Source organism: Hyaena hyaena, unplaced genomic scaffold (genome assembly GCF_003009895.1).
Source record: "Hyaena hyaena isolate Hyena2069 unplaced genomic scaffold, ASM300989v1 scaffold_608, whole genome shotgun sequence".
NCBI classification, from domain to species: domain Eukaryota; kingdom Metazoa; phylum Chordata; class Mammalia; order Carnivora; family Hyaenidae; genus Hyaena; species Hyaena hyaena.
Genome location: NW_024081243.1, coordinates 1,048,115 through 1,063,039, shown reverse-complemented (window position 1 = coordinate 1,063,039; position 14,925 = coordinate 1,048,115). Strand labels below are relative to the sequence as shown.

The 14,925-nt window shown below is 43.6% G+C and overlaps 1 protein-coding gene across 1 annotated transcript in view; it reads left to right on the top strand.

The window, feature by feature from the left end:
- Positions 1-14,925, top strand: part of LOC120248776 (calcium-dependent secretion activator 1) — a 268,332-nt gene that overhangs the window by 85,393 nt on the left and 168,014 nt on the right. The window contains exon 7 of the mRNA XM_039257246.1: positions 8,334-8,400. Coding sequence (XP_039113177.1) covers positions 8,334-8,400 — 67 coding nt within the window. The remainder of the gene's footprint in view (positions 1-8,333; positions 8,401-14,925) is intronic.

Genomic DNA, 14,925 nt, shown 5'->3' with positions numbered 1-14,925 from the left:
ATAGAAAGGAGTCTTCAAGAAGCATGGCTGAGGTTATAAATTTTATCTACTTTAATGTTTAAATGTGTGTTTAAAACATACAAGGAAAAATCAGAATGACTGTAAATTAGTCCTTGTGGGTAGACTGGGACATTCAGAATAACGTCCCTTGTTGAACGGGAAAATGTTAGTCAGAAAGTCAACCCTGCTTTTGAGCCTTAAGAAGTGAGTATTGGGGCCGATTTGACAATAAGCAACTCCTCAGATAGTAATTTTTCATATTTTACATCCATATGGTATTTTCGAGTTCATCAGGTGCATTCACATGCATTTTCTCATTTCTTCCCTGAAACAGCTTCACAAGGACTAGGTATCATTATGCTCCCATCTCAATAAATGGCCTCTCCATTCATCCACTTGCTCAGACCAAGAGCTTTGGAGTCCTCTTTGATATTTCCCTTTCACATTCACCCCCTCATATTGTCCATCAGCAAATCTATTCACTGTACCTTCGAGAGAAATCTAGAGTTCAGCCTCTCCTCACCACCACTGTATCACCATTGGGGTGCAAACCTTGAACCCTCACCCCCTCACTTGTGCCTTTACTGCTTAAGCAGCCCTCCTCCGGCTGTCCTTGCTTCCCCGTAGTCTGTCTCTCAACACGAAGCCAGAGTAATTTTTTTAACATGCAAGTCAGATCCTGCCACTCAAATGCTGGAAAACCTCCAATGATTCCCCATCTCACAGTCAAAGCCAGTGTTGTTACCATGGCTACGAGGCCCTATCTGATAAAGACTCCACTACCTAAATGACCTTGATCGCACTTCCAGCCACAGTAGCCTCCTTACTCTTCCCCAAAGTCTCCAGGTGCACCCCCACCTCAGGGCCCTGGTCCCCACTTTTCCCTTGGATGCCTCTTCTCTCCCACCCAACTTTCCACATGGCCCGCCCCGATTTCTGCATGTCTCTGTACCTGTCAGAATGCCTTTCCCGGCCCATTTGTGTCCTCTCTCCTTCTTACTCTGCTTTATTTTCGGCAGAGCACTTATCATCATCTCACATATCACATATTTTTTTATTAGTTTGTTGTCTCTCTCCCCCCATTAAACTGTGAGTTCCTTGTCGTCAGGGACCTTTGTCTTCTTTGTTCAAAGTAGCTACTACAGGGCCTGCCATGTAGTAAAAGTCCAATAAATTAATCTGATTGCGTAAGTGAGTAAGTGAATGAATGAATTCCCACTTTGTATGCACGGGAAACAGACGTGGAGTGCTGAACAGACTTGCCCAAATGAGAGGAGGCATTGGAGCTATGTCTAGAATCATGTTATTTCTTCTGGTTCAACCTTAAATGGTGGACCTGAAACTTGAATGGAGTACAGAGCTCCCCTGATTCCACTTTGGTTTCATTCAGTGAACTGCAGTACACCAACCCGGCGTAATTCACGGCAGATCTGATTTTCCTGCTATGCTTTAACAAAACTTGAAGGGGATTCACTTTATATAAAGCTCAGCCATGCTTCTTAAAATCCCCTCTTCTTTTCCATTTTCTTAGCTGTGCTGTTGCTCTAGACTTCTTGTTCCTTACAACTGTCACACTCCTATCTCCTCCCTGTCAGTCTCCAAGACACCGCTCAGAGTGGTGCAGACTCTCACACAAGACTACCATGACTGGCCCAATGGAATGCTTCTCGGATTCCATTTTATCTCCCTAGTTGGCTTATTTTCTATAAGTGTCAATTAGATCAAGTTGGTTGCTAGTGTTGTTGAAATTGTCTAAACACTTACTAATTTTCTATCAATTATTAAGAGAGAAGTGTTGTAATCTCTGACTACAATTGTGAATTTGTTTGTTTCCTCTTACAATTTTGTCCGTGTTTGTCTCATTTATTTTGAAACTCTATTATCAGATGCATAAAGCTTTAAGGTTATTACAACTTCTTGATTAATAGACCCCTTTATCATTATGAAATGTTCTTCTTTATCCCTTGTAATATTCTTTGCCCTGAAACTTACTTTGTGTGACAGTAATACAGCTAGTGTTAGCATGGTAAACCTTTTCCATCATTCCATTTTTAGTTTATGCCATTAGGGTTAACATGCATCTCTTATAGGCAGCATGGATTTGGCTCTAGCCTTTTAAATCCAGTCTGAAGATCGGTGCCTTTAAAGTGGGATGTTTAGCCTATCTCTATATATTGTGATTATTTATATAGTTAGGTTTAAGTTAAATTTCTGTTTGTTGTGACGCCTGGGTGTCTCAGTTGGTAGTGTCTGACTTTGGCTCAGGTTATCATCGTGTGGTTCGTGAGTTTGAGCTCCGTGTTGGGCTCTGTGCTGACAGTTCAGAACCTAGAGCCTGCTTCAGATTGTGTCTCTGTCTTTCTCTGCCCCTCCCCTGCTCCTTTGTGCATGCCCTCCCTCTCTCTCTCACTCTCTCTCTCTCTCACTCTCTCACTCTCTCTGTCTCTCAAAAATAAAGACACGTTAAAAAAAATTGCTATTTGTCATATTGCTTTTTGTTTTCTGTTTGTTCCATCTGACCTTTGTTCCCCTTTCCTCTTTTTTCTTTTTTTGCCTTCTTTTGGACTAACTAAATATTTTTATGATTCTGTTTTTATCTTCTTTGTTGTATTATTGTCTGTAAATGCCAGTTAGGTCAATTACTTAGGATATAATCCTTGGCAATAACCACTTACTAGCTGTAGGCAAGTTGCATAACCTCTGTGGACCTCATTTTGCTCAGCATAAAATGGAAGTCATGATAGTTCAGCCTCATAAGGTTGTTGGGAGAAATTAAATGAGTTAATACATGTAAAACATTTAAAACAAGTTCTGATACATGGTAAGGGCTATAGCTGTGGAACAGCGGGTGGTGGAGATTATTATTACCCGTGTTTGCTGTCATTCATTTATTGTGCTTCTCCCCAGCCTGGGCCTCTTCCTGCTAGGCTATGGCAGGAAGACTGGGCCTCTGGGGTCTTAGCACCCTCCATGCTCTCAGTCGCTCTCCAAGGAGGGGAGGGATGCCTCTAGAAAGAATCTCTTTTTTGTCTTAATGTGACTACTTTTTTTTTTTTTAACATTTATTTATTTTTGAGAAAGGGGGGTGGAGAGAGAGAGACAGAGCACAAGTCGGGGGGGGGGGGCACAGAGAGAGGGAGACTCAGAATCTGAAGCAGGCTTCAGGCTCTGAGCTGTCAGCACAGAGCCCAACACGGGGCTTAAACTCGAGGAGCTGTGAGATCATGACCTGAGCCAAAATTGGACGCTTAACCAACTATACCACCCAGGTGCCCCAGTGTGACTGCTCTTCTTAGAAGAAGTTCACACTAAGAATTTCCAGCAAAAATAAATAAATAAATGAGTAGATAGATAGAAAAATAAATAAATAAGACCCTGCCTCATGACTACAGGTGATGGGCTGGGCACCACGGTGGCACAGAGACACAGGAAAACCATTACAGCCCCCTCCTCCCTTAGGACCGAGCCTCACTCTCCACCTGGATCAAACAGCGCCAACTCCTCATTTTCTAGGCTTTTCAGCGACTTCTGGCCCCACAGCCCCCCCCCCCTTGAAACCTCAGCCTGTCCTTGGTTTCCATGTCCCTCTCAGCCATCCTTACCCCTTCATGAGGGGTCCAGGGGCAAGTGATGCTGGTAGAGGTCCTGAGGGGCACCCTGTACTCTTCTCCCTGCCCTGGGTGCTTGTTCCCAGGCATCCTGGGAGAAGACATACAATAAAACATTTGCCCCTGAATAGCTGTGGGGTGCCCACTATTTGTACACCTAGTTCTAAGCCCAGGAGATGCTTACTAAATAGAACAGAGTTACTAATTAATTGACACAAACATCAGGTGAAGAAAGGCCATCCCATTTTTTATGCAAATGACAAGTTACAAGCATCATCGTGGGTGCTGCCCTGCCAAGTGGTCCCAGGACACAGGGACACTAAGGCCAGGGGGCCATCGAAGACCCAAGAGCATCTTTCTCTTTCGTCTGTTTTGTCATTTGTAGTTCACCCTGGCCTCTCATAGAACTAAAATGACAGGGACATCTTTCTACTAGAACTACTATTTCTACTATTGCTACTGCTCACGATAACGATAAGCAACAATATTACCTAATATCACTGAGCACTTACTATGTGCCAGTCTGTGCTAATCACTCACCACACATGGCCTCCATCAGTCCTCACAAAAACTTTGTACGCTGTCCCCATCTCACAGCCGAGGAAACAGAGGCACAGGCAGCTAAGCCAAAGGGCACTTGGTGACAGGCCCAAATTCTCACACAGGTGTTTCTACCCTGAGTCCGAGATACAACCACCAGGCTAAACTTTTGCTCCTGACTCTAGAATGCTGATTTATTTGTAAGTCCAGATGTCCACCATCCTGATGGCCCGAAGAGAGAGTGAGAGCCGCTAATGCCCATGCAGTTAGATCTGTCTGGAGTGTGAGGACCTTGAGGGGAAGGCCACCAGTGAATTTGCCATGACAGAACTCTCATCTGCTCCAGGTACTTCGCGTTCTATCTACAGAGCGCGGTTCAACCTAAGAGAATACAGAGCCGGAGCTGACTAGGCAGAAATGATACAGTGCAGCCCTCAGTTTTTCTCGGTTTTGACACCTTCTGGTATGTGCCAAATTAGCAATAAATTCTGAGGAAAACCTCCGAGGGAAAGCCCCTCCTTCACGCAAAGCAACTGATACTTTGCAAGGGAGGATTGTTGATTATTCTGTGATCCCACTCAGCTTTCCCATTCAGAAGGCTTTCACCAGAAAAGCTCGATTGGTATAGCCATTTGTGTTCTCATTTCAGGAAGGAAATCAAAGTTTGTCGGGGCACGTGGGTGGCTCATTCCAATAAGTGGCTGATTCTTGATTTCGGCTCAGGTCGTGATCTCATAGTTTGTGGGATTGAGCCCTGAGTCAGGCTCTGTGCTGACAGGTCAGAGCCTAGAGCCTGCTTCGGATTCTCTGTCTTCCTCTCTCTCTGCCCCTCCCTTGCTCGCACTCTGTCTCACTCTCTCTCTTAAAAATAAGTAAACATTAAAAAAGTGTTAAAAAAAATTGCAAACTCGGATGTAGCGTCTTAATGTTAACTGTTCTGAATTTCCCTATGTGAGTTCAAGTTAAGGAGAAAAAGAAAATGGGTAGTAGCTTCCAGATATAATTCCAGAAAAGCAGGAGACTATTATAACCTTGCCAGTCATTACTACAAATACAAAATTTTTCACCTACTTTCTTCATATGATTTTTATTTCATCTGTTTTCCTATGTCCATATGTCTGAGATTTCTTTTCACGTATTTAGCTATTATTTACTACTAGTAATGATATACTTTCCTCTGTACACAGAGATAGTTTATAATAATGCTGACATTTATTGTGTATCTACTATCTGCTATGCCTCATGCGTATATTTCACAAGAATCATCTCATTTAATCCCCACAACAACCCTTCGGGAGAAGAAACATTCCCTTTTCCTGGGCACCAGATGGTTAAGCATCTTGCCCAGAATCTCAGAGTAACTAGTGAGAACAGGAAGACGGTAATGCTAACAATTATAGGCCAGTGAACCCTCTCCCTCGTTAGCCCTGGCCACACCTCCCTTTGATGTCAATGTCTGCCATGAACATGGGAATATATTATTTTGAGAAGGTTTAGAGCACTGGCCAGGACAGTGGATTGCAGCTGGGTAATCTACTCAACAGTGGAGCTGACCATGTTGGCCTCAGGGCTGATGCACTTACCAGCCATCTAACTAACCACTGCCATGGCCTCAGTCCTGGGCCAGGCACTGTGCTCTCTCCCCAACCTGGACCACTGCCACCAGGTCCTCGCTGATCTCCCTGCCTTCTCTCTTGCCCCTTTAATCCACAGTGCCTTCTCCATCCAGCAGCCCCTGGAACCATCTTGAATAGACATAGAATCATGTCTCTACCCTGCTCAAAATCCTTCCATAGTTTTCTATCCTTACTTAGAATGAGTGTATTCACGATCTGACTTAGCCGTTTAAAAGGTCACTCTGTCTGCTCTGTACTGAGCAGGGGAGAGGCAGGAGTGAAACAGGGAGACCTGTTAGGAGCCTGTTGCTGTGGCCCAGGGGGACATCCTGGTGGCTTGACTGGGGAGCAGCAGTGAGGATGGAAAAAGTGGAGATGTATTTTGGATGGAAAACCCCGAAGAACTTGGTGATGGGTTGCACGTCTTTAGGCGCTGTTTTAAAATCTCATCAGAAGCATTTATAAAGGTTGCTCTAGTTTCCCAAGGTCATGGCCTTCCAAACCAATTGAAATAGAACCAATATAGACTGACCTCCTACTATGTATCAAGAACCATACTAAGAATTTAAAAAGAACAACAAGGTTCTGTGCTAGGAATTTAGAAATAAGAATTTAGAAAGGAGGAATAAGGTTCCTTCCCTCAAAGAGCTCACAATCCAGTAGGAACAATAAATAGAAAAACAAAGTATAGCAGTGTAATCGTTGGAACAGAGGAATCATCAACAAGGTCCAGGGGGGAAGACATCAAGGTAGGGACTGAAACTTAGGAAGAATGTGAATTTGAACATAAGTTGCTGAGAGAAGACATTGTGCGGCATGTGCAAAATTACAGAAGTGTAAACCTTCCTGGTGTGGTCAGGGATTACAGATAATGTGACGTGCTGATGCTGAGTCTAGACAGTCAAGGAGGGCCAGAAAATGAGCAGGTTTTCAGGCCAGGTCAAGGTGCTGGATTTTATCTCTATACACCGTGATTTCCCTGAGTGTATTTCTATCACTGACGGTACACAGAATCATTTTAGTGATGTATAGACAAGCATATGTTCGTTAAATAGCTACGAGCTATTAAATTTAATTTAGTTCGTTAAATAGTTACAAACTAAATTAAAATATAATGTATTTTAATGTGAGCTACATAATGTATAACTAGTGGATCAAGACTATCCTGAGGTTTCTTTCAAAATGAATGTAGTCATGTATCGTAAGTGAATTTGAAGGAATATGTCAAGTAAACCATAGAATAGGTGGACAGATACAGGATAGATCGTGAAAGTGGAATGTGAGTGGGTGAAGTTTGAGGCTCCCCTCATGTAAACAGGGGAAACCCACTGGAAGAGTTTCATCAGGGAGAGGCGTGACAGCATCTGCAAATGGCAGGCTGCATCTCCTGGCCAGGAGGGGGATGAAAATCATTCTGGGTGTCCCTGACACCCATTAAAAGTTTCCTCTACAGTTGTCCATGGAAATACAACTGTGGGTGGGGCTGAAATAGTGTGGGTGTGAAGGGTAGAGACTGAGAAGAGTGATGAACTTTGCAGGAAGTGAAAATCAGCCATCCATGGTAATGAAGCACTAAGGATGAGGGCACAAAAAAAAACCCAGGATGATTCCTGGGTTTCTGGCGTAAAGATCTGAACACATTTTGGCCACCAGCCAGTTCCCCGAGCCCCTGAAATTTGTCAAACAGTATAAATTTTAATTGGGTGCATTCTTCTTTATGTTCCAAAGTGGAAATTCTGTCAGATTCCAGGTGAAGGGAGGATTTGGAAGTTGTCCAGTTGATTTTTATAGCAGAAAAAGCCAGCTTGGGAACTTGAGCTGAATGTTTTTGAATATGACCAGATCTCTCCTCACTGGGTCCAGTAGAGCCGGAAAACCAGGTGCCCCACTTCCTTGATCAGGGCCAGTTTAGGGTGTGTCAATCCACAAGCCAGCGGAGTAATTCGCGATTGAATTAGTAAGACTGCTCATAAAATCTCGAGAGAGCTTTGAGTTATTCCTCTGTAATTCTTACTTCTCCTCTTATTTCATTATTCTGTATCACGCTTAATTTCCATCAGCAGAAGAGCATTTGAGGAAAGGGGAACAGGACAGAGAGGACTTTCTATGTTGACTTGAAATTTCCTCCCTGTAATATACCTACGTTTGACAGAATTACAGCAAAAGAGGGGGCCAGCTCCTGGCTGAGGATCGATGGGAGGTGAAGGGGCTGGTTGTAGGATTGAGCATTCTTTTTCTCCCTCGTGCAACTTTGGCAGGAGTCTTCCTATCTCATGGACTTTTAGCACGTACGAAAATTAAGTCTCAGTGCCACATTTTCCAAGGTGCTTTCTGGAATCAATCAAGGAATATAAGTCAAGTGTGATGAGGGGCCACAGTTCTTTCTGGGAGTGGAAGTGAACCTTGCCTTCTGTTCTTTATCCTCAGTCTCACAGCGCCAAAATTCACGTTCCTTTTCTGAGCTGTGTGCATTTCCTCGTTTAGGAGTACCAAGCTTCACGGTCAAGTGAATGAAACAGTGCAGTTGCTCAAGCATTAATGCAACTCTGGTCTTTTTCCTTTTCCTTAGGTATTTATGGGCCATCGGTAAGAATGTCTGGAAGAGATGGAAGAAAAGATTTTTTGTATTGGTCCAGGTAACTCTTCAACTTTTTCTGTCTTAAGTGCCATCAGTATTAAAGATTCGATAGGATTAATTAATGGTTTTTATTTGAGGTATAACTTAGAGCACACAGTGCTCAAGCATTTGGCTTAATGAATTCTCACCCTTTGTATAAGTATGTGGCCACCATTCATAGGGATGTAGAAATATCTAGTACCCACAGCACTCCCTTGTGTTCCTTTTCCCCATATTTATATCACTTTATTATTTTTTTAATTTTTTAATGTTTGTTTATTTTTGAGGGAGAGAGACAGAGTGCAAGTGGAAGAGGTGCAGAGAGAGAGGGAGACACAGAATCCGAAGTAGGCTCCAGGCTCCGAGCTGTCAGCACAGAGCCCAACGTAGGGCTCGAGCTCACAGACTACAAGATCATGACCTGAGCCGAAGTGGGACACTCAACTGACTGAGCCACCCAGGCGCACCTATTGCGTCACTTTAAAATTATAAAAATTACTGCATGCTCATTATTTTAGAATCTAGAATATAGGAGTACGTACAATAAGTAGGAGAGGTGAATGCCCTGTTATATGAGACCCCAGGGAACAAGTGAGCATGTGCCTGGTCAGGCCAGTAGGAACACTGACATTGTTTTAGAAGAATGTGCTATTTCTAAAGGTACTAAGATACTCATTATGAAAAAAAAATCAGAATTTACTTAGACTTTTGGCATCTCTTTTACTGTTTGGTATGCTTGATTTTGAATTTCCTGGCAATGGGGGGAGTCTGCCACTCTTCTTGATTCGTGGGGCTTCCAAAAGTCTTCACTGACCTCCTTTAACTATGTTGAACAGTCTGGAATATATCTTTCCAGATAGACTTTTTAATTTTTTTTAATATACGACTAAACTGTGTTATCCTGCAGCTTGCTTTTTGTTTTCTTAACATCAATCACTGTAGACATTCTTTGACATTTTCATAGATAGCTCTGGTTCAAATACCTGTAGAATTTTCCTTTTGGTAGGACTGTGGGATTCCCCAGTGGAGACTATTATTAACCATGCAGGAAGGAACATCCATCTATATATAGATACAGATGTAGGTGCAGATATTGGTATTAGTAATACATGAGTAATGTATAAATAGTACCTTTGCTCTCCTGTCTATTTAAGAAAAACTGTACAGAAATAGTGCTATTCGTCCTTGAGAATCTCCTCTAAGAATCAGTTCATCTGTTTCCTGCGTCAGGATTTTTCCGTTTACAAGAGCATTTGCCACTGCCTCTTTTTAGTTTGCAGTCTCCATTAGAACATACACACTGTGAGTTAATTTACAAGAAATATTCATATATACTGTATTCTGGATGATGCCACAAAGCGAGGCAACTTGTAGTCTGGTGACTAAAGATGTTCATCGGGCTACTGTGTTCACCAGAGGCATTGACTAGTATTTAGAGCCATTCCAATTCTAAACCCTCACTATAAAGCAACTGTCTCTTAGGCCTGATGGCCTTGAAGGTCCTCCCAACCCTAACCTTCTAAGATGAGACTTCCTGTAGTTCTTGTTAAGTCTGTGCTGTGTCACTAAGGCAAAATGCATCTCTCTGGCTATTAGCAAGAGTTCATCTTTGCTTTTGTGATTGTGCTGGGGTAGAACAAAACCTTACACTAAATTAGCCCAAGGAAAACATTGGAATGGTGACCAAGCTCCCATATAAGCCACAGCTGGGCAAGGAGGACATTTCATCCCAAGATACATTTTGTCAAACTATCAACTCCAATATTGTCTGAGCATCTCCTCTGTGTAGGGCCCTTGGTAGGTCATAGAGAAGAACTATGAGGACTAGTCTCTCACTTCCAGAAGGGAATCTGTTAGAAGTGGTTTATATATGCAAGCAGCAGAAAGAGACCCAAGCTAATTAAGGTCATAATAATAATAGTAGTAATAATAATAATGTATTAGAAGACTCTTAAGGTAGTTTATAGGATTGTTGAAAAGGCTGAATGAGCCAACTTTACTACGACAGGACCCAGAATAGTTCCAGAAATCCAGGCGGAGAGAACCATGGCCGTGTCATCAACGTGGTCCTAAGGGAAAGTCGGCTCTGACCGTTTTCCACCCTTGCATCTCCATTCAGTGGCCGAATGTGAAAGAGAGATTGGTTGACCCTGAGTCACATACCCAACTTGTAGCAGGGGCAGCCCATGGCGCTTTGATGAGCAGTCCCACTGGGCCGTCTCTAGTGCAAAACCAGGATGCCATTACCAGAAGGAGAAATGGATGGTAGACAAGCAAAAACAGCTGCTGTTCATTCTAAAGAGGGGGCATTAAAAATGGAGAGACAAAATGCACCAAGAGGTAGCACAGGATTACAGACAGTTCTTCCCCATCCAGCACCTCTCGCCGGGCATAGCGGCCTTTCTTGGTATCACTTGTGAGTTGGCCTGGCCTCTCCCATTAGATTGCATGCTGTCTCAGGGCCAGTTTGGCTTCCGATTCATCTTTGGGTCCTTCCTTCTTTCCCCCACCACACAAGTACACATCCTCTACTTCAGTACCTGACATGGGCATCCGGGAAGTGTTTGGTGGAAGAAAGAAGGAAAAGGAAGAGTGAGAAGAAGCACCCGGGCTAGGCTTCAAGTGGTTCTGAGAAACAGAAGATCAAATGGCCTGGAGAGTGGCCGGTGACAACCTCCCAGAGGAAGTAGGAGAAGTGGCCCTCTCCCCATGATACGGAATCTCCCCTCCTCCTCTGAGCTAGCCCATTATTGGTCCACTGGACACATGACTTCTCTCTGAAAATCTTTGAAATGACGAAATACTTAGGAGAAATAGCTGACCTCTCACTCTGCAAGCGATTTCAGGGAGAAGAAAACTCTTCAGGAAAAAAAAAAAACACGAGGAAATGTGCCAAAAATATTATGAAGCCTGTCTGTACAATATGTACTGAACTGAAAAGGAGAGAATGATTTTTTTAGGCAGTATAACTGGAAAACAGTTATTTCAGGGCCTGCACACTGAGCTTTCTACCACAACAAGATAGGAATCGCGCAGTTGCTAATCGTGTAGCTCTGCACTCACTTGTGGAAACCAGCAAAGGACATACCAGCCCGTTTAAAGCTCAGCATCTTTCCTAACCAGCAGAAGAGAACAATTTCAGGGTTTTAGTAGGTTTCACTTACACATGGTTCTCATAACTTTCAGAGCCATTGAGGTGCATTGGGGACCTTGATCCTCCAAACGTAACCGTCAGTTTCAACTTAAATCACATTCCTCCTTTAGCAACCTCTGTGACTGGCAGAGGTGACATGTCAGCCCACCATCACAAAGCCCTATTCACCACAATGTCTAAAAGCACTTTCATCCTGCCTAGAAAATACCACATTATTGGGGCGCCTGAATGGCTCAGTTGGTTAAGCGTCCGACTTTGGCTCAGGTCATGGTCTCACGGTTTGTGAGGGTTCGAGCCCTGCATTGGGCTCTGTGCTGACAGCTCAGAGCCTGGAGCCTGTTTCGAATTCTGTGTCTCCCTCTCTCTCTCTGCCCCTCCCCCACTCATGCTCTGTCTCTCTCTGTCTCAAAAATAAATAAACTATTAAAAAAAATTTAGAAAATACCACACTGTCTTTGGATTCTTCCCACTTTCTCCTCCGTTAAGTGATCACATTGTTTGCAGGTGCTTTATCAAAATGATAACCAAAATACTCACCCCCTTTGAAACAACCCCAGGGCCATAATAGTTATGAGACATGTTCAAGGCCACCACGTCTGGCCCAGTTCAAGGGAAGGGAGATCTCTCAGGCTGCTTGAAGAGAAGGACAATGGAACAGGCAGTAAGAATCTGCACGCAGTGTTGATTTCAGCCCCAGGTCCAAACGATCACCAGTTTCTTTTAGCCTCCCAACCCTTCCATCGAAACTCAAAATGCAAAAGGAAAACCAGGAGGACCACTCTGGCTAAATGTGGGTAGGGGCGAAGGAGACGGGGAGGGAAACAGATGTCCCTCAGCCTGCCCCTCAGTCCCCAGGCAGCCTCGGAACACGCTTCAAGGACATTACTGTGCAAATCGCACACAGAGAGTGTATCTACCCGAATGACTTACTAAATGTTTCTTCCTTTCTACTCAGATGTTAGTCTCAGGAAGTATTTTTATAGAGAGTCTGCAATACATAATTCCCAACACAATTATGAATTCCATTAAATTTAATTCAAGGAAAACAGTTTGGAAAACCAAAGAGGAAGAGAACACACCCAACACCAGTCTCCTCAAAATCATCTCCCCTCCCACCCCCGGCTCTCCCCCTCTGTCACGAATGCAGACAAGCACACAAAACTATTTTTTTTTTTTTTGGTCTGTAATGCAGAACTATTAAAATTCTCCCTAAGTGAGATTTCCTTTTAGTGTTACTACCTTGGGGGAACCAACAGATAGATTGTAAATGGACTTCCTACTAGCCATGGACAAAGGACATCCTCAGAGGGGTTTTGAACCAAAGCAGTATTCCGATTTTTAAGGATTGGGGCCAAAAGCATGATGGATGTGGCTGGAGGCTGCCCCCAAGCTGGGGTGTGTGTGTGTGTGTGTGTGTGTGTGTGTGTGTGTGTGTGTGCGCGCGCGCGCGCGTGCGTGAGTAGAGAGCGGGTTCTGTGCCACAGACTTAAGTCTTCCTATGAAATGAGAGAGAAAGACAGTGAGAAGACAGTGAGCAGGGGAGGGGCAGAGAGAGAGGAAGACACAGAATCCAAAACAGGCTCCAGGCTCTGAACTCATGAACCATGAGATCATGACCTGAGGTGACGTCAGACGCTTAACCGACTTAGCCACACAGGCACCCCTATGTGACTCTTCTAATAATGCTAACAGTTGCTCACATCTGTGTGGCCTTTAGACTTTGCAAAATGTTCATCAAGTTGGTCTTTACAGCCTTTCTGTAATACAGTGAGGACATGTCTTATCCCATTTCATATTTGAGCAAAGTGAGGCTCAGAGTGGTTAAGTGACTTGCCCACGGTCAACAGCTAATAGGCCGCCAATGTGAAACCTAGCACAGGTCTTCTGACTCCACATACTTCCAAGCACTTGGTGAGACTGGTCCCCAAAAGATTATGCATATACAGCATTTTAGAATTACCTTGCATCAGACAGAACCAGGGCTACCCTATTGCCGATTCCCTACATATATTATAAAGACTAAAAATTCTGACTGCTCTAGCTTCCGGAAAAATCACTAAATCTGAAGAAGATAAAATATTGCCACATAACATAAAGAGCCTTGGAATATAATAGTTGTCGCTCAGAAAACCATATTAAAATGTTAACCCCTTGGGGCGCCTGGGTGGCTCAGTTGGTTAAGCGGCCAGCTTCAGCTCAGGTCATGATCACATCATTTGTGGGCTCAAGCCCTGCCTCAGGTTCTGTGCTGACAGCTCAGAGCCTGGAGCCTGTTTCAGATTCTCTGTCTCCCTCTCTCCCTGCCCCTCCCCCACTTGTGCTCTGTCTCTCTCTGTCTCAAAATAAATAAAAAACAAAAAACAAAAATTAAAATAAGTTAACATCACAAATGAGTTGTAAGACTGGGGCACCTGTGTGGCTCAGTCAGTTGAGCATCCAACTTTGGCCCAGGTCATAATCTCGAGGTTCCTGTGTTCAAGTCCCACATGGGGCTCTACGCTGACGGCTCAGAGCCTGGAGCCTGCTTCTGATTCTGTCTCCCTTGCTCTCTGCCCCTCCCCCACTCGCACTCTATCTCTCAAAAATAAGCATTAAAAATTTTTTAATTTTTTAAAAAATTAATCACTATAAGTAGTTGAGTGATTTTTAACTCTCTAAATGTTCATTTTTCCCACTCAAGTTTACAGTTGCCTTAAAGGACATGTCTATTTATAATCTGGTTGCAAATGACATCAACCCAAACTAGCTTAAGTTTTAAAGGGGGAAGAATTGTATTGGTTAGTTAATTAAATTAGCAATTGAATGAAGAGTCTTCTGGCCAGACTAGGTCCTCTCAGGGCTCAAGCAAAGCCATCATGGCTTTGATCCTCTACCAATACCATCTCTTGATTGTGCTTTCTGATGAGCCAGGATCTCCCTCAAACAACATCTCTCCTTGCAGAAGACTGGGAAGGGTCAAAATTTACACCAGTTTAGCAGCCTCAGAGGAAAGAAAGCTTTTCATCGTCAGTAGTTCAAGCACAGCCTCTGACTGAGTTTTTATTGACCTAGTGTGGTCATGTGCTTATCTCCGTACCAATCACTGTAGCCAAGAAGATGTGATGCTGATTGGCTAGGCCGGGGCCATATGTCCCACCCACCCTAACTCCAGCTAGAGGTGCAAATAGCCCTACAGGAGCTATGTAATAGGCTGAAAGTGGGGAAGATGGTAATTCCACAAATAAAATCAGGATTCACTTACCAGGGAAATGAATGCCCTGTATTAGAACATAAGAAATGTTCCACAGTTGTAATCATCATCTCCATTTAAAGAGAATGAAACTGAGTCTCAGTAGAGTTAACTGAATTACCCAAGTCACACACCTAGAAAATACCGGACCTGAGGATCAA